This window comes from Convolutriloba macropyga, chromosome 12, assembly GCF_964194025.1.
Source record: "Convolutriloba macropyga chromosome 12, txConMacr16.3, whole genome shotgun sequence".
In the NCBI taxonomy this organism is placed as follows: Eukaryota; Metazoa; Xenacoelomorpha; order Acoela; family Convolutidae; genus Convolutriloba; species Convolutriloba macropyga.
The window spans coordinates 41515726-41536531 of NC_134479.1; the positions used below are offsets into that span (position 1 = coordinate 41515726).

The following is a 20806-nucleotide window of genomic DNA, read 5'->3' on the forward strand; positions in this document are numbered from 1 at the left end:
CCTGCTATTGCTGTTCGTCCATTTAAAGAACACTCAATTGTTTCGAATGTTATAGATCAAGATAATTTTAAACGGCAAAAATTAAATTGCAGACACCTCTTAATGGAGTTCCCTTTGCAGTTTAAAAAGATTGTGTCAGTTAAAGTTGGGTGTGCATTTTAAGCAAATTCAATCAGAGTGGACTAAAGAAGCTTATTTTGGGCAATTATTGATGAAAAAGGCTAATTTTTGAAAAATTTAGCTAAACGTTAGCCAAAAAAATCAAAATAGTCAAAAAATACATTTTTCTCTTTTAAAAAATCAACAGTACTGTTAACAATTTTGTTTATATTTTAGAAAATTGACAAAATTTTAGGCAGAAATTCAGGAAAATGTGAATAAAAAAAACGCAAATCAGTCAAAAACTCGCAAAAACTTAAACCACGACAACTCGCTCTAGAAAACGAAATGCAAAAAATGTTTTTAATTCCAAATTCTACGCTGGACGCGCTTTTTAATGAACATAAACCGACTAATGTCGGAAGAACTGCTCTCGAACGACAGGCGATTAGAAAAAAAATTGACCCCGCCGGGATTCGAACCAATGACCTCCCAATCCATAACCAGATGCATTGCACTGACTACTGGGCTATCGGGCTCTTACTGTAGATAAACTGCAAACGATTTCATATTAGTAACAAGCTTTACTTCGAAGTGAGAGCGATAGAGATCACTCAAAAATGATGAATGAAAGCGTGAAAAAATCACGAAGTCAAAGAATGTCCAAGAAGAAAAGCGCAAAATGGTCAAGCAAAAATTTGCAAAAAAAAGATCAACACGTTTACAATAACTGCAATGAACTTCGTTCAAGAGAACTTAATACCACTAACAACTCTCTACGACGAATAAATCGATCGGCCAAAAATTGACTGAACAAAAAACCCATTTGAGTATATAGTTCCTCCCCCTCAAGAGGGGTCGGAACAATAACCTTACAGATTAGGGGGCATACTCTCCTTATCGCGTCACCCTTATTTTATTTCACCAAACTCAAAAAACTTCTACGAACATTTCTCGATAAAAGCTGTAACTCATAACTCTTCAGGCGTTTTACGGTGAAAGGCTGACAATTTTCTTAAATAGTCCTAACTTGGTCGGTAAAAATTGCCACTTAGGTTCTTTTTTCACTTTTCGCGGACATGTATCTGATGGACAGAAATTTAATGATGAAAATCTCTTGCATCAGAAAAAAAACCTTTGATAAACATAAACCGACTAACGTACGATAAATTGCTCTCTAACGACAGGCGGGGTAAATTAATTCAGGCGCTGTAACCTGAATAAACTTTCCTTAATGGGAGCGAAAACATTGCGACTAGTGAGACATTCGAACCCCTCACATCTCCAGAGTTCTCGCCAGAAGCATTAACCACTCGACCTTCAGGCCCTGGTGATTTCCACTCTTACAATAGCTTTTATTTTAGCAATAAACTTCAATTCGGAATGAGAGAAAAATAGATCACTCAAAATTGCGCACTCACCTGCAGCGGCAACTTCATACGCAGTATTTCACACCATTTGAGCAGCAATTCGTCGGGAGCGTGACACAGTGTGAACACAAGGTCGTTCTCTTTCTTAAACCAAAATATGGAACTAAAAATCTGTAGTTAACAAATAGAGTTTCTCATACGATGTGAGTTACTGTTAGCACTCCACACATTCTAGATTTTTTGCTCTTGTTGCTGTACAGTAAGTAGATATTTCTGCTCTCTGTCGCTTAGTGATCAAACGCTTATGTTCCATTTACAATACTAAACGGACATTGGACAATTCCTGGGAAAGCGCCGGCGGATTATATCCATTTTGCCAGATTATTTTTTGAAGGAAGCAAAACTCGACTAAGTCTAACGAGAACTAGAATCTCGAACATCGTTCTTTCAGTGCAACACTCTTACTTTTCTGTTCGGATACCATTTTAACAATGAACTCAAACAAAACTTTGAATCAAATTGATGTGGTATGATTCAATGAAGTCATGTACTCAAATGTCATCAACTCCGAGCAAAAATATGAATTTCCAAGTTAAACTCAGACTTTTACGCTGACGTTGACGCAGACCGTTTTGATCATCAAACAATTTTATGAGTTTGATTAGAATCATAGCTTTTCATCTTTTGGACATCGTGATTCCAAACTCCTTTAAAAAAGTCCGGTATATACGCCATACAACAGGGAATTTACGTATATTAAGAAACTTTTAAGCGCAATTTACAAATGAACCACTTATAAATTCGGCGATAAATTTCGGGTCTCCCATATTACAGCACCCCCCCCCCCCCCCCCCCCAAAAGGCCCAGCCGCCCCACCAGTATAGGTGACATAGAGCATATAGTGGGCGACCAACTTTCTTAAATTCTTAACACCCTAAGGAAAAAGACAGATAAAGGAATCCGAGAGTAGAAACGTACAAAAGATCCAAGAAACGCGCAATATTACTGTTAATACTTAATTAAAAGCTATGAGTAGCAAATAGCGATTTAAAATGTCACTCAACATCCGTAACTAAAGAGTCTTCCAAACCTGTTGGTGCATGTATCGCTAGAACAAATCAGATCAACGACTCATGAACGGATCAATTGTATTCACAGATAACAAGTTATTGTTACTTGATAAGTATCTATTTCAGCATAATCTAGCAAAATTATAGTCATAACTCTAGGCAACTAATCATAAATCTTCTAGTCTCTAATCGGCCACCAACATGTTAATATAAGCAGGATATACACCAGCACTGGTTATTCATTAATTAAGCTACCCACGGTTATTCATTAATTTAGCTACGCACCAACAAAATTTCAGCAGACTACGAGTATTTTCAACAAATGTTTAAAACAAGGTGTTCATCGATATGTATAATAGCCCAACATATCTTGCCGTCATTTCAGGTCCCTATAATCAGGCCCAACATAGACGTGGCGATGGTCCTAAGAGCAACCCAAGCACCCGCAAAAGCATAAACACTAAGCTTTCTATTTAGCGGATGTCTCCATAAACCTGTATAGTAGCAGCTATGAAGGCAAAAACAACGTAAGGTATTAGAACAAAACACTATAAACGTGCCATTGTTTTGAGTTAATGACAAAACGTAGATCAAGGTTACGAGCATGCTGAAAGTCTCCAGAATTATCCTTTAAAAGAGTGTCTGGCATTGAAGCCTATATTTTTATATATAGACAGGGAGCATATATTTTTGAGCATGCTTCAATTCCTACACGAAATAACCAATGATAAAGCATTGAGAGATTGGCTTCGATGGTACTCACCTGGGGCTTAGGGATGCTAGCTAGCATTGGGGGGGGGGGGGGGGGTCGGGGTGAACGGAGTGGGGATGAGGGTTGTCAGGACTGGACCAAACGCGGTCCGGTCCATATCGCCAGCCAGGTGGAGGGGGAAGATTGAAGGGGTAACTTGCCACAGATTCGGTGACTCGCATACTTAGAAACCACTAAGCCTTTAAGAGCTACTCAGCCACTTAATGCCCTCCGCAATTCAACGGCTTATCCCGTTTTTGAGGAAGAAAAGTAAAAAGGGTCTGACCAAAATCGGTCAAGTGAAAAATTGCAAAGATCACAGGACAAATATAATTGCTACAAGCTTCGTTTGAGAGCAGTTTAAAATAACCGACAACCGCCGGACAACTTGCTGTTGAACTTGCTTTGGTTGTGGCTAGTAAGTGATTGCCCTTCACACCATGAAGTTCTGTTTCCCGGGCAGCTTCAGTGAACAGCACATTCAGAGCCTACTAGGGAGAGGTTGAATGACTCAACTGAGCAACCAAAAACATTCTAAGAAAAAACACAAAAGGACTCAAATAATTGCTTCAAACTTTGTAGGAGAGCGATTATCAAAAACAGCTAAATTTATTGCCAGCTCAATGGCAGTCAGTTCCAAGGATATCTCAAACTTTATCCAAAATATCTGCTACAGCGTTGTAAAACTGGAAAAGCTGACCCGTAAGTCGCAAAAAACGGTCACCAGTTTGATTTAGGATGTTCCTCCTTAAAAAGTCAATTCATCTGTTGACCATATTTCCCTCGATATCACTAAACTAAAGTGACCTGAGTGCGACCAAAACCGAAAATGCAAGAAACCCGCACAATGAGTAAAAACTGCCAATTCAACAGCTTGAATAGCAAATTTTGTTGGAATTACAAAACGTCAAATATTGTTTTCAGTTCACGAGTATAAGGCAGAGCTGGCAAAAAGCATTAAACGCAAAACAATAAACCGACAGAAGATTGTACAAAGATTGTCTACGTCTACTGACAACTTGTGTGATCTAAACAGTCGAAAAACACATAAAAAAATTGGAAACACGTTTGACAAAGCATTTCCAAAGATATACATATAATGTCACACAATTTGCTATCAAATGACAGGCAATGGAATTACTCTGGTTGTAGCTAGCTTGCGATTTAGGAGGCCAATGCAGTGGGTAAAGCAAAAATCAAAATTGCCTATCAAGGACTGCTTCAAAAGCTTCGGTGAACAGCACCCTTATAACATACTTTACTAAGGATCTTAAATAGTTACACAGTAACTTAATGTACTAGAGCAGCTCTAAGTATTTAAACCGTTTCCTTTGAAGAAAGTTAAGTCACTCACACGAGCGAAAGAACTCTTGTTCAAAAACGGTCCCGCAGAAATTATGTCTGAAATCTTTACAATTCCTACACAGACAACACGCCAAAAATTTCTTCAATCTTCGTGAGCACTTTAAAATTGTTGAAATTCTGTATGTGATTTTAGTCTCATTAGAATAAAACGATAGAATGAATGTCCAAAAACGGTCTTGAAAGATAAAACTGTAAGAAAATCGCAAAAATATTTCGAACTTCACCTTCGAGAGCTTATTGCACAATTTGTTAACGATTTAGCGTTGTGCCATTATTCGATATTCCAAATACCAGTCAACTAAAAACGAGGAAAAACACCAGTGAAAAATAAGAAATACTGTAAATGGAAACGTGAACGGAAAAACTTTTGGAAAATTTTGTATTGAGGGGTTCGAACCACCAAAGCAAAAACTGAAACAGTGCTATACATAGTATTAGTGGCTTAACCATTTTATATCGTTTCACAGGGTGAGAATTCGAATCCCTTAAGCGAGCGAAAGAATATTAAAACGAATTATCAAAACGGCTTCAAATTTCATCCGAAACTAATTAAAAACAATACTATATTCTGTTCAACAACTCTAAATGTTATTACAATAACAGCGGGCAACTTTCTCTTTGTGCAATCTCTAAGCAGCTTCAAACCCATCAATATAAGTTCATATGCCAAGAATTACTTGTTCCGCTTGTTTTTTGGGAAAATAATACTTTTTTACATTAGCTTCCAATAAACACTGCAAAAAGAGCTCAAAAATTGAAGGTTGAAGCACAGCTAATCGCTCATCGAAACATACTATATTGAAGTCAAGCAAATTGCTCACAAGATGAGAATGCATATGCGTAGACTATAGTTATGCAAGGGATGTTAGAATCATTAGAATTAGGAGTTAACTTCTAAAGAACCAACCAACGATATTAGGGCCTATCATCAGTTAGTAGATTCAACGCGATTAGTCAAATAAATCACTTCTCGGTAGTAAACTGCCTCTAATAAGCACATGCAAAATTCTGAGAACGATATTGCGTAAAAGCAGAAAAAAGGATCCAATTAATTGCCATAAGCTTTGGTTGAGAGCATTTAATTAACTCAAATCAGCATCATAATACATATGAATTGGGTAAAGCAGGTTATATCGTGTTGGAAGTTCACATGCCGACACTAAACAACAGCTTGCTCGCTATACCAAGTGAAACCATTGAACCAATAGACGCTGTTATTACTGGGTGCTACTAGCGGAAATTGATCATTTAGTCAACTTTTCAGACTACCCAGAAACCGAACTCCCTCTTCGAGATCTTCTCATCTACTTATTTCTTATTGGACCAACCGCCAATGCAACAATTATACGTACTTCTGAGCCATTATCGCCCTAAAAACTTTTAAACCTTAATTTTTGCCTCATCTGAATGAATTTCGAATTCTGTCGTGAATCACTTCACAATTCATTCTTGCTCAATTATTTTTAAAGGACAATTAAAAAGAAACGTCGTTAAGTTCTAAAACAAGTTTCATTCAAATGAAATATGCTTCCGTCGAAAGGCTCCGGGTAATTAAAAAGTTCTGCTAAATGATCAATTACTGCCACCACCATCCGTTTGTGTTTCGTTACTTACTGCCTTGTTAACAGCTATGTGCTGATGTCCAGATACGGACACGGACTTGAGTCCGGTGTAGCTAATCTTACGGCTAAGAGACTTCTCTTTGCACAGTTTGCGACGCATAGCCGGTTCACTAAAACCGCCCTCGCCACACCTCTGTGTTCACAAAGCATAACATATAGCAGAGTTCACAAAGCAGATCTAGATTCCAGCCATATCTGTAGTGTGTCAGACTACGAAATCATTGCTTTTTAAGATTTGTTCAATTCTGACAATCAAAACCCACAGAACATAGCCGGCAGATTGCCGGAATAGCTGCGAAAGAATAGACTTGCGTGCCATATAATAGAGATAGAAACAGATAAAGATCTAAATTGAAAAAAAAATCGACGCCACTCAAAAAACTAGGCTAAAAAACATTCAGCGATAAATCAATAAAGGTTGTTAAAATTCATTCCACAGAAGCCTCTTATTAGGGACCTTTACTACACAAATGAGTTCCTTTGACTTTAAACAAATTCAAATTAAACCTAAGTTTTAAAGTGCAAAAGTCATTTTATTGAGTGAGGTAAGTCACGTATGATCAAAATCTAATCACGCAAATAACCTAAAAACTTTCGCTAAAGCGAGTGAGAAATGACATCACGCGCGCAAATGCCGTTAGTGAGAGGAAAAAGTCATTCAGAAAATTTGACTTTTTCAGCTTTGCTGTGTGAACAAATGTAAAACGAAAAAAGAGCGTCAGACGACGAAACAAAAAACATAGCCGGAAGAATTCCGGAAGCGACTCGAAGCACCAAAACTTCACAATAAGCTGAAGCCATTACCTTTTGTATTAAACCATTAACTCATTACCTCCGCGGGTCTGATCTAAAAATCGGTGAAAATTAAACCACTGTCACCAAGAGAAAGAAAATGCAGCAAAATTTTATTATTGAAAACGTTTGGTAACGTTAAAAAAGTCTGAACTTTTTAAGATGGTCAAAAAACTGATAGCCTGACAAAGCTGACAGGGCCATCAATTGCCCTCAGATAATTAATTATTCTAATCTCAAAAAGATCGCGAAAGCAAATGGCAGATAAAAACTTTTCAAAAAAGACAGGAAAGTCAAAATTATTCAAAAAAGAGTGCTCAAACTTAAGAATCAGAGAACCACTACAATTAGATTTCTAATCACGGCAATTAAGACAAAAATAATACATGATTCTTCCTTGTTGTATATATGCTAGACAACATGATTTCATACTAATTCAAAAAATAAATTAATCATAGAAAAACAAAAGCAACAGAATAATATTCAAAGGCAAACAATCGTCTAAAAACAATACCAAGCCCGGAATAAAATTGCAATGAATTTTAATAATTCGAAATATTGGAAAAGACTTTCTAGCAAACTCCCAGTACTGCCTTATTTTGAATTAAATCAATTGAAAACCGAAGAAACCAAGATCTAAGAAAAAGCTGAATTCATTCAATTTATAACAACTGAAAAAATCAATATAACGAATACAAAAGTAGGTGCCAGGACAAAACTAGAATGATACAAACGAGAATGTGAAGAATATGGACACAATGTTAGGAACACCGTAACAAAAAGACCAATTCTTGATTTTTGAAAGTTAAAAATCAAATTTAAAAAAATCAAGAAAAACGAGTACATTTCATTGATCAGCATTCGAGACATAGAAAAGACAACGAGTCATTCGACACAAAAATCCAATTTGCTGAACAGAATAAAACAAGAAAAAGCAGAATTCAGACATACGAAACAATGAAACAGTTTGCAAAAAAGTGGTCAAAAAATATTTAAGACTGCATTTATGAAAAAAATTTATCTGTTTTTTCAAAAACTTAACACCAAAAAACGATTGAATTTTTATTGAAACGAAATTAAAGTCCCTCATGATCCCCAAAATACTATTTCTAGTAATTAAAAGCAAAATACAAACAAAAAACTGAAAAAAAATTGCAAAAAACTACGAAAATCGGATTAGCAAATGTACAATTTTATGAAACAAAATTACATCGAGGTAGAAAGAGGCATTGAGTATATGAATTATCAAAGGGAAGTTGCCATATTAACTGATTTTCGACAAAAAAACAGCTAAAAGATCCGAAAATGAAGAAATTAATAGAAAAAAAAGCCAAAAATTAACTAAAAAATCAAGAAATATATGCCAATTTCGCATTTGAAACGCAATTTCAGGCTATGCAAAATACTTTGCTATCAATTTCCGGGGTTTACATTTCAACATAGCATCGATTAAAAATTATTTCTACAATAAACCAAATTACAAGCAAAAAAAACTAGGCCACTTACACGAAAAAACGGCTAAAAACGGTTATCTATATGTGCCATTCAGTCAAAAACTACTTTTCAATGTCAAAAAGTCATTCACTTAACTTAGAGGAACGACGTTCAAACAGCTGGCATCTAAAATTGGGCTTTATGGGTTTATCCTGTTTCTGTTTCTGACTTCAATTTTTTATACAGACTCTGTTCATTTTGAATTGCTTTGCTGAGCAACTGATGTTAAAAATCACTTTTAACAGATTGAGAGAAGAGAAAAACTAGCCTAGAGAAGTCAAAAATAGTTCACGCAAAAGGTTGAAAAAGCGGCAAAATGAGGTAAAGCAAAAAAATTTTTTGTTCGACGAAATAAAAAAACATAGCAGGACAAGTCCTGACGTACAATTCAAAGAATTTTTATTGACTAAACAAAAAATTAGATCTGGAATGAAATATGCCAGAAAATCGAAAAAAATAGTAAAAATCAAAGTGAAATTGCCGCATGTGAACAAAAAACCACTAGCGAGAAAGCGAATTTTTGTTCAAACGCCGTTTTATCACTCTACTTTAAAATTAGAGCGAAAAAAAATTACGCCGCAAAACAACTCGCTTTTTCGCTCCACTTCCTGTTTCGGCGTGACCAAAATCACCACTCCAATTTGACTTCAAAAATCATGAAAATGTGTGAACAGATCTTAAAAAAAGACAGCGCCACAATACACTTCAAATTCTTTGAATTGTAAAAAAATATGAGCGCTATAATAGCCGGCTGAGAAGATGAGGGCGGCTATTAACAAACTACAATTTAAAAAACATTGAGCCAAATGGACAAAAACGGCTAGCTATTTGCGTCGGTCTCTCAAAAATATTTCTCAAAGTCAAAAAGTCATTCACTAATCGAAGCGCATGATCAACAAACTTCTCTCGCGTAGAAAAAATTAGTTCACACGGCAATATTACTCTTTCGCTTTTAGGTCAAAACACCGTCTGCACAAATAGTACTTCCGGTAAAAAAAACCTTAAGTAAATTAATACTCCTCTTTGAGTCGTAAAAAGCCAAGAGCGCCGCAATATAGCTCCGCCCAGCTTACAGCTGTAATAAGACTTCGAGTTGTATAAAAAGAGAGCTCCTAATTTGAGAGGTTGACGGCGACTAGCAGAAATTAACAGATCAAATCCACTGAGCTGCAGGCTTGTAGCGCACCTTTCAGAATCCATTTCTGTTCCATTCAACGGAACCGTCTTACAAAAGCACGTCGCATTAAATTGGATCTGGATGAGTTTTTTTTTCAAGCGGCCCTCATGTTAGAAAACCGCATCCAAATTTAGAGCGAATTATAAATTTATTTGAAGTGAACTAAAATACCTCTTCAGCGGCTATTACCACCAATAATTTTCACATCTCAAACTAAACCACGAAAATGTCAATTTTACTATCAAACTATCACAAAAAGCCAAGTTTTAAAATTTTAAATTTAAATAAGCAGAGGTAATACAAATTCCTGATCATGTGAAGTTGGTGCTCATTTCGCAAATCAGCTGTAAATTTGAATTGGTTAAATTATACTCTTGTTGTTGGGCAGACTAATACATTCAGATCAACAGGGTGCTTAGATTTATCTAAAGTCAACAAACGTTTAAGCGAGTAAATGTTGGGGCAATCGAAGAGACAAATTCTCAGTTAGCCTAACTCCAATTAATTCATGCGGCTTGTCCAAACTTGTACTGTTGTCGTTTAATGCAAAAGGAGAGCATTTTAGAAGTTGGCCGGCCTACTGCCGAAATAAGCCAAAAATTATAATTGAATGTAGAATATAGATAAAAGCTGCTGAGGCTACTGATGTAACTTACAATATATCAGAAAAGTGCTTAAAGCAAAAAAATTAATTACTTTTTCATTCCTTAATACAAAATCGTTAACAAACAAAAAATAATGAGAAATTGTCTTATTCTTCATACTTACGTATTCAATATTTTGTTATGCTTAACTCCAACAACCATTTGCAAGCTAGCAGAAAACTTGCAGCACATATGAAAAATTTGGAAAAACTAGCCCAAACAACAAAAAAGTTCTTGAAGCTAACGTCCAAAAACCTTTAAATTATATCACTAAAATATACGCATTAATACATGCTTTCAAAAAGCCTCATTTGCACCTACAGATCAAAAACTTCTATAGACAAGTCGCCAAAGCTGTGATATTATTATCCTTAAAGCCTTTTCTTTGCCATAATATAAAACATTGAAACATTTTGCAAAAAAAAAATTATCAAAAAACTTTTAAGACTGCATTTACGAAAAAGCTTCAACTGTTTTTCAAAAACTGAACTCCAAAAAATGATTGAATTTTTATTAAAACGCAATTAAGGTCCCTCATGTAGCACAAAAAGACTATTTCTAGTAATTACAATCAAAATACAAAAAAAAACTGACAAAAATCGGGAAAAAACTACCAAAATCGGATTAGCATATGTACAATTTTAAAAAACAAAAATACACCGAGGTAGAGAGAGGCGTTAAGTATATGAATTATCAAAGGGAAGTTGCCAAATGAACTGATTTTTGACAAAAAGACGGTTAAAAGATCTAAGAATGAAGAAATTAATAGAAAAAAGTCAAAAATTAACTAAAAAATCAAAAAATATGTGCCAATTTTCAAATTGAAACCCATATTCAGGCTCTGCAAAACACTGTGGCATCAATCTCCGATGTTGGCATTTCAATATACCATCGAATAAAAATTATTTCTACAAAAAACCAAATTACAAGCAAAAAAAATTGGCCACTTAGACGAAAAAACGGCTAAAAACGGTTATCTATATATGCCATTCAGTCAAAAACTACTTTTCAAAGTCAAAAAGTCATTCACTAAACGCAGCGCATGATCAAAAAACTTCTCTCGCTCAGCGAAAATTTGTTCACCAAGACAGCTTTTCTCACTTTCGCTTTTATGTCAAAATGCCGCGTGAACAAATCTACTTCCTGTAAAAAAAAAAAAACCGAGAGAAAACCAATACTCCTCTTCGAGTCGTAAAAAAAACCAAGAGCACCGCAATATAGCTACGCTCAGCTTACAGCTTCGCAGCTATAAAAACAATTTTGATTTATCAGCCAGCTATTAATTAATAAACAACAAAGCCTTGTTTCAACAGTTCCAACTATTAACATGAAAATCTTCCAAGACATGGTTTCCAATTAGGCTGCTTTCGGTGGGTATTTCGGCTTTGTGTGCAGTCGGATTAGTTATAAATTTTTCAACAGAAGTTACAATAGAAATTATTATCTTCACTTGTCTAATATGAAATTATACCTCATAAACCATTTTCACCATGTTATACATACACAAATAATCAAACGTTAATCTGACATGGAAAATACTTAAGCATTACTCACAATAGCAGTTTGTCGGACATTAAAAAATTATCAAGTAGTCAGCCAACCGAATTGCCCAGACTCGTTAAGCATCGATAGCCAGAAATCATATGAACTACAATTTACCCCTCAAGCAAATTATCATTCCTCGAGCACAAAAATAGCCGATAGCGAGATAAGCAATTACTAACATAGCCGGCAGATTGCCGGAATAGCTGCGAAATAGATTTGCGTGCCGTAAAATACAGATGGAAAAGGATACAGAAGTGAGTTGATAATAGTTATCGCCGCCGCCTATAAAACTTACAAGTTTATTTCAAAGAAGGTTGTTTTTGGGTGCAAAAAACAGTTTCCCTGTCGCGTCTCGAACCCGCGATCTCCGTATTAAAAGCCAGTCGCCTTAACCACTCGGCTGTCGGACCATACAATCTGTTTTCTTACAATCAACTTTGTTTTAGGAACAGATTCTGTTTCTGAATAACCACAATTTAGGTCACGCAGAAAGCGTGAAATCAAGCGCGAAAAAGCCATTTAAGCAGTGACGAGACAGAATGTTCTAGAACAAATGTAAAACGAAAATAAAGCGTCAGACGACGAAACAAAAAACATAGCCGGAAGAATTCCGGAAGCGACTCGAAGCCGCAAAACCTCACAAACAAAACCCTAATTGCAGCTGAAGCAATTACCATTTGAATTCAACCATTAACTCATTACCTCCCCTGGTCTGATCTAAAAATTGGTGAAACTTAAACCACTGTCACCAAGAAAAAAATGCAGCAAAACTTTATATTGTTGAAAATGTCTGATATTGTTAAAAAAATCCGAAATAGATAAGCAGGTCAAAAAACTGATGGCCTAAAACAGCTGAAAGGGCTATCAATTGCCCTCAAATAATTCATGATTCTGATCTCAAAAAGATCAGAAAAGCAAACGGCAGATAACAATCTTAGAAACTAAGTTAAATCTTTTTTTTTAAAAAAAGAATACTCAAATTTAAGAATCAGAAAACCACTATAATTACAGTTCTAATCACTGCAATTAAAACAAAAAACGGCACGGCACATACTTCTCCCTCGTTCTGCATATGCTAGACAACATGATTTAAAACTAATTCAAAAATTAAAATAATCATAGAAAAGACAAGCAGCAGAAAAATGTTCAAAGGCAAAAAATCGTTTATATTAACACCAAGGCCGGAAGGAAGTTGCAGTAGATAGTATTAAGTAGAGCTTTTGGAAAAAGCTGGCTAGCAAACTCTCAGTACTGCCTTGTGTTGAATGAAATCAATTGCAAACAAAGAAATGACGAAAATCTAAGAAAATGCTGAAATCATTCAATTTTTTAACAACTGAAACAACCAAAAAAAAAAAATGTGCCATAAAAAGCTGCCAGGACAAAACTAAAATGATACTAACTAGAATGATAAGACGTGGACACAATATGAAGAACACCGTAATAAAAACACATTCTTGATTTTTGAAAATCGAAAATAAAAAAAAAACAAAATTCAAGAAAAACGAATACATTTCATTGTTCAGCATTAGAGACATAGAAAAGATAAATAGTCGTCCAATATAAAGATCTATCCTCCTGAAGTGAACAAAAAAATAAGAAAAACCAGATATCAAACTTACGAAACATTAAATATTTTATAGAAAAAGGTCAAAAAACTTTTAATACTGCTTTCATGAAAAATGGAAGCTGAAAAAATCAATATACCAAAAATAAAAATAGGTACCAGGACAAAGCTAGAATGATACTAACTAGAATTTTAAGAATATGGGCACAATGTAAGGAACACCGTAACAAAAAGGCATTCTTGTTTTTTAAAAAGTTAAAAATCAAATTAAAAAATCAAGAAAAACAAATACAGTTCACTGCTCAACATTCGAGACCTAGAAAAGATAACTAGTCATCCGATCCAAAAATCTATCCTCCTGAAGAGAACAAAAAATAGGAAAAAGCAGAACTCAATAATATAAAACATGGAAACATTTTGCAAAAAAAAAATTATCAAAAAACTTTTAAGACTGCATTTACGAAAAAGCTTCAACTGTTTTTCAAAAACTGAACTCCAAAAAATGATTGAATTTTTATTAAAACGCAATTAAGGTCCCTCATGTAGCACAAAAAGACTATTTCTAGTAATTACAATCAAAATACAAAAAAAAACTGACAAAAATCGGGAAAAAACTACCAAAATCGGATTAGCATATGTACAATTTTAAAAAACAAAAATACACCGAGGTAGAGAGAGGCGTTAAGTATATGAATTATCAAAGGGAAGTTGCCAAATGAACTGATTTTTGACAAAAAGACGGTTAAAAGATCTAAGAATGAAGAAATTAATAGAAAAAAGTCAAAAATTAACTAAAAAATCAAAAAATATGTGCCAATTTTCAAATTGAAACCCATATTCAGGCTCTGCAAAACACTGTGGCATCAATCTCCGATGTTGGCATTTCAATATACCATCGAATAAAAATTATTTCTACAAAAAACCAAATTACAAGCAAAAAAAATTGGCCACTTAGACGAAAAAACGGCTAAAAACGGTTATCTATATATGCCATTCAGTCAAAAACTACTTTTCAAAGTCAAAAAGTCATTCACTAAACGCAGCGCATGATCAAAAAACTTCTCTCGCTCAGCGAAAATTTGTTCACCAAGACAGCTTTTCTCACTTTCGCTTTTATGTCAAAATGCCGCGTGAACAAATCTACTTCCTGTAAAAAAAAAAAAACCGAGAGAAAACCAATACTCCTCTTCGAGTCGTAAAAAAAACCAAGAGCACCGCAATATAGCTACGCTCAGCTTACAGCTTCGCAGCTATAAAAAAAGTCATAACTCGTATGGAAAATTAAGATATAAAACTTAAATTACCCCGAACTAATTGATACTAAAACAACAATGATCAGCAATTGTTCACATGCCAGTTCCTTCATTATCAATTATCCTTTCAATTGAGGCCACATGAGCTGACAGACACATACATACCACACTAAGTTCCGAGTCAGTGTTCTCATTCAGCTGCTGCTGTATTTTCTGACAAAAAATAAGGTGTGTGTAAGTTCACAGTCTCCTAAGAATCATCAATCGCATATAGCTGAATGACTCAAGAATGGGCTGCTGAATGCGCTCTAAAATTGCACATAGCAGCCTTAAATAGGGCACCGAAAAAAAACAAGTCATCAAAAACCAACAATCGAGACCAGCAAGAATCTGTGCGAGAAAGAGTACTTCAAGCCAAAATTACAAGGACAAAACCTCTATGATACAAAAAAATGTACTAAAAGGCGCGAAAAGTTGTTCTTTTGTAAAACAAAAACATCCCAATGGAATCAAGGGCTTGAGGCGCCACGTTGTTTCATCGTTTCCCAATATTTGCTTGAGAAACGATGCTAGGTATTGATATGCCTCAGGTAAATAATGTAGCGGTCAATTGGCTTAATTGCACGCCCGCTAAGTAATCGTCAGAGAAATACTTTTGCACGTACGAAATGATTTGTACCGAAATAATTTTCATGAAGCAATTAGAATTCGAATTTTTGCTACATTAAACTAGTAAAACTTTTGAATTGAACTCACTTCAAAAGCAAGCAAAAAATCACAAAAATAATTTAGACTCTAAAGTTTACAGGAACGCTAAAATAGGCAGCGCAATTAAAATTGCTGCCTTGACATATAGCGTAAGATTAACAAATACAAGTTAGGGACAATCTTTTAGTCATATTATAAAGCAATCGATAAACTTTCCCGCACTTTCTTTTCAAATTGTGAGGAAATTCATTTTGGGGCCAAAGCGTCACTGCGATCAAATCCAAGATCAAAATTTGAAATTTCAGATTTCTGGTCTTCGGGAAATTCTTCACCCAACGTCAAAATTGTTCAATCCATGACAAAAATCCACTTCGTTCGAAGTTCCACTGTTTTTATGTGATTTGAAAGAAGATTAAGAAAGGAGCAGCAGGGACTTCGCGGGACTAAAATGAAGATAATCTAAATAAGGAGTAAAAACAAAGAAACAATTCGGAGAAGACGAAGAGTGGGAATCTACTGATCTACGAGACCGATAACAGTGCCTATTAAAAATACTCTAATTTAAATGACAGAATCACAGAATGACGAAAATAATGTAAAATAATGAAAGTTTATATATGGGTTAACAATGACTACATTGTTTTCTAATGTAATACTCACCACGGCTTTAAGTAGAAGTCCTTTAGTTCTTAGGTTCTCTGTGAAGATTCGCCTGCTTTCTTTCGGGGTCACGTGATGATGATCATCGTCATCTGATTTCTTCTTCTTTGCTAGACTGTCCGAGCTTCCATTTATATCCTCTTCTGTCACCTGAAAAAATGACCTCAAAATGAACATATGACCTCTTTTTCAAAACAAATTTCCAGAAGCGAAGCTGCGTCACAGTTTTCGTAAACAATAGCACGTGAACTATTTCCTTCCCCAGAGAACAAAATTTTCATCTTCATAAGCCATAAGCCATAAATTTCGCCAACTTGATTTGCGTAACATCTGATTAATTGATTTAAAGAGACAACATACCACTATTGCGTTCCAAAAAATGAATTTGAGGTGTTCAATTCTACTTAGAAAAGGGAGGGTGGGGGAGGAAAAGGTTCACAATAAAAGTCACAAAAACCAAGAGGGCCAATTATCAGTTCAGCAAAACTATACCCAAGCCGGATCTCTTAACAACTTTCGAACGAATCAGGCAACGTTTTTAGCAGAAAAAGTTACCTGTTGATTATTTTTGGAACGCGTGCGCATCTGAAAGTGTAGATCAACAAGATACATTAACAGTAATTCTTTATTCACAATTCTAGCTTTACAAAAAAGGTTTATGACATTGGTCCGACTACTTTTTGGTTTTTAGATGCAGGTTCCAAAAAAAGTTATAGGAAATCAGCAATTTTTTTTTGCGAAAAGCTAGAATGTAATACTACCTTTCCGTTGTTTAAATGATTCGAATTCAGACTGCTGTTCTTTTTGAAAAGCTAACTATTTATCTTATTTACTTCAAATAAAATCAAACTTTTCATTTTGCGGGGAACTAACGCAGTCAGTAATTTAAACAGTTAGTCAATTTCTACAGTTTAAAGAAAATCAATCAAATAATATTAAGTTGACTTTCAATCAGATGATCTTCAATCACAGCTCTAATTTGACTTCACATTGACATCAAAAAGTCAAAAAGTTTAAGGACAGCGCACCAATACAATCAAAATCCATTGAATTAAAAAAAATGGTCCGCCATTTTAGCCAGCTGGAAAGATGAGGGCGGTTATTTAAAAAAAGAAAATTCTAACGTACTTGTTTCATCAAATTAGATAAAATCAGCTCAATTGAAGAACCATAAGCTTAGAATAGATAAATTGATTACAATCGATTAGATAAATTGACTTCAGTCGAAGGACAATAAGCAACTAATAAACTCCAGTAAGCATTTACTCTTATAAACTTTAATAACTTAATGCAATAAGTCTTAATTCCAGGACTTCATCGGTTCATCTCGTTTTCTTATTTTCTACTACTTGTTGAATAAAACGTGAGTATCCATTGAGTAAAGACATTGAGTGAAGTAAATCAAGTCACTTGTGAAATCTGTGACTTAATTAAACGAAAAACAGAACAAACCATCAATCCAATAAAACTAAAGCTCATGAAAAATAGCACTTAAAATAGATGGCGGTGGTTATGATAAGTCAAAGCTCTTTCATGAACAAAACAAAAATTCAGACCAGCAACTACGCCGCTATAAAAGTAACGTAGTGGGGGGGGGGGGAAGGGGGCTGATGTGGTTGAGAGGTGAAGTGAGGGGAGGGGGTGAAAGGGAAGGGGATTCATGTCTCAAAACAGTTCCGGTGAACCGCATACTAGCTAGTCTAGTGAGCCTAAAGGCTCCAAGCTAACTTAATGCCCTTCGGGTGTTCATCCCGTTTTGAGAACGAAAAGTCAAAAGGGTCAGACGAAAAATTGGTTAAGCAAAAAAAAAACGCATAAGAAAAAATGCCACAGCACTAATATTGTTGCTTCAAAATCTGAGAAAAGCCCTCTTGAACTAACTTGCTTCTCCGCTCCCTTTATTGCTCACGAGTGACTGAAAACACGACTCAAATTGGATTTCTAACCGAATTCGAAATAAATCCAGACTTCAAAAATAATCCAAAAACGTAAATATATCTTGAAAAAAGACAGGGAACCAAAACAAAGAAACGCCAGGAATTAATCGCTCAGCTATTGATTTTGCTGCTGTAAAAAATTCAGAAAAAAATCCGTATTCAAGGCAGTTTGTGAAATAGACTTTTGGTCACGTTATCTGCCTCTGATATTTTATAGGCCATACCAGTTGTCCTCCTAGATGCAGCGAAAAAATAGTATAACTGGGAGATTGCCAGAAAATCGCCGCAATAGCTTTGTTGACCTGCAGTCTCAAACAGATAGTAAAAAAATAGTAAAAAGATAGGAAATTTCTTTTTATTAAATGATGAGATGTTTGATTTTGATTAACCATCTTCGTATAACTTACCCATGATTCTATTATTTGCTCTCAAATGACCCACATTTAGAGCGACAGACGCTACTAACTTGACCTTATCACTTTGAATTAAAGTAAATTAAGGTCAATTTCAAAGTGAGGAGTCATTTTTGAGAATGAGATAAGTCACGTGCGAACAAAAATTTAATCACGCAAAAGAGCAAAAAAAAACTCGCTCCACTAAGGAATGAAAAATGACGTCACGCACGCACTTCAGTTGAAATTGCATGAACGAATGAACAAAAAGTATTTGAAGTGCTTGTGACGTCATATTGTGGTAACAAAAAACAAGAGGGCCAATAATAGCCCCAGCTATCGCTGTGCGACTATTAAACAGTTTCTCTTAATCGCATACTTGGCTACTAGTGGGCTGAAGGACTCTAAGAGCACTAAATGTCCTATGGGCGCTACCTGTTTATCCAGTTCTTGAGGACGAAAAGTCAAATGGGTCAAACAAAAAATTGGTCACGCGAAAAATCGAGATTTAAGACCAACAGGACTAATATAATTGCTTCAAACTTCATTTGAGAGCAGTTAAACAAAAAAAATCAAAGCAAATTAGCGATAAAGCGAATTTTTGTTCATAGACCGTTCTCTCACTGTACTTGAAAATTAGAATGAACAAATTGCACCAATTGCTCTTTCGCTCCACTTCCTATTTTGGCGTGACCAAAACCATCGCTTCAATTTGACTTCAAAAATAATGAATATGTGTGAACAGATCTTGAAAAGAAATACAGCGCCCCAATACAATTCAAATTCTTTTAATTGTAAAAATCAAGAGAAGGCCAATAATAACCCCAGCTACCGCTTTGCGGCTATAAAAATTATATAGTCTTTCACTCTCTCTGGTGCCAAATCAACCCAAAATTTTCATCTAAAAAAACCACGAAATAATGTATCTAGTTAAACTTCACCTGATGTACGAGCACGAAATCAATCCTCTTAGGTATCGGGTCATCATCAAACACTGTGAAGCATGCCTTCAACTCTTCGTCTGGGACAAGAGGACTGTGCTTCAAATTAGCACTGGCATTTGCTGACACTTTAGCCTCTATTCCAGTCTCCTAAAAAGCAACGTTTGCGGGTTCAAGTAAAATATGAGTTACACGCGTGAATAGCGTTTTTATTTGAACGAGGGGTCAAGAGAAAAACTCAAAATTCATGATCTGAAGACCAAGACAAAGTACTATACATTTGCTTTTGATTCAGCACGCGATACAAACACAACAATGCAAAACTATTTCATAACATGCCCTTTTGTTCTGTCAGATTAAAGCATTGATCCTGTAACTCTACTAATCTATTTTGTTCAAAATTTTTTTATGGCGGCGTTACTTAATACTGATTCGTTCACGGTCGTTCGAACAAATTCAGTCCCTCTAGAACAAAAATTCAGTTATCAGTCCACTGTGATCAGCTATAAAGTTGAAAGTACTGGAGACAACGATCATATTCGGACATTAAGCTTAGGGAGATGCTTAACAAAATATAATTCAGTAGAATGTATCGTAACTCTCAAAGCTTATATTCACGTCCATGAAATGAAGAGTTGTAACCTACCTTGGGCAACATGGGTGCGTTAACTTTTTTCACGGAGTTGGCAGCTGCTATGTCTTCATGCACCTCATCTTGACCAGGAGCGCCCTATAGTTAGCATGCAATTAGTCAGTGGATATTAGTCATACAATTGGCATGCCGCTTGAAAATTATATTGGAATTTAGATTTTTTCACATTTTCAACACGAATTCAATTATGAGACACGATAAAGGTGAAAGACAACGTAATTCTAAATATCTGCATTAATCTAGAACCGCAGAGAAAAAGCGAACAGTTGCGGAGCCAGTCTTACTGTACAACCTTGTACAACCTTTTTCAGATTTCGGATTTCTTTTTGAAGATAGTTAGTTTCTCATTTGAGTTAGCATCTAATTCGGTTAAAATCTCCAATATAATTAACATGCTCGTGTTTCATATACTTAAGTTAGTTACTTCTCAGCTTAATATAGATTCAGCAGTCTTAATCACCTTCTCAGGTTCTGGCATCTTCGGACTGGGTGGGTATATGGGTTTCAATTCCAGAGGAGGTGGGGCGCTAGCGTTGTTGTTCTGTCCCAGGAGAGGTTGTCCAGATGCATTGGCTCCCGTCGAGTCCGGATCCGATTCTGAACACCACAAAGACATCAACGATACGATAAATACAACACCAATTCTGTAATTTTAAGTAGTTGAATAAGTTATACCAAACTTAGTCTGTCTAATTGTAAAATTTAAATTTAAATACTACTTAAAGTTATAACTATGATTCTCAGGTTGTCTGCACCGTGAAATACTG

At 35.3% G+C, this 20806-nt stretch overlaps 2 protein-coding genes across 17 annotated transcripts in view; one reads left to right on the top strand and one right to left on the bottom strand.

The window, feature by feature from the left end:
• Window positions 1-20806, top strand: part of LOC142350892 (polyadenylate-binding protein 2-B-like) — a 442128-nt gene that overhangs the window by 161808 nt on the left and 259514 nt on the right. The gene's annotated exons all lie outside the window — the stretch shown is intronic.
• Window positions 1-20806, bottom strand: part of LOC142350889 (anoctamin-4-like) — a 152180-nt gene that overhangs the window by 102820 nt on the left and 28554 nt on the right. For 10 of the 16 annotated variants that reach the window (XM_075402881.1, XM_075402876.1, XM_075402880.1 and 7 more), the window contains 8 exons: window positions 20500-20636; window positions 20034-20117; window positions 19388-19537; window positions 16673-16702; window positions 16118-16267; window positions 6270-6410; window positions 2560-2577; window positions 1521-1613 (listed from right to left, as the gene is read on the bottom strand). In XM_075402881.1, coding sequence (XP_075258996.1) covers window positions 1521-1613; window positions 2560-2577; window positions 6270-6410; window positions 16118-16267; window positions 16673-16702; window positions 19388-19537; window positions 20034-20117; window positions 20500-20636 — 803 coding nt within the window. Of the gene's footprint in view, window positions 1-1520; window positions 1614-2559; window positions 2578-6269; window positions 6411-14914; window positions 14963-16117; window positions 16268-16672; window positions 16703-19387; window positions 19538-20033; window positions 20118-20499; window positions 20637-20806 lie in introns of all 16 variants that reach the window. The other 6 variants (XM_075402882.1, XM_075402877.1, XM_075402885.1 and 3 more) reach the window with 6 other exon arrangements.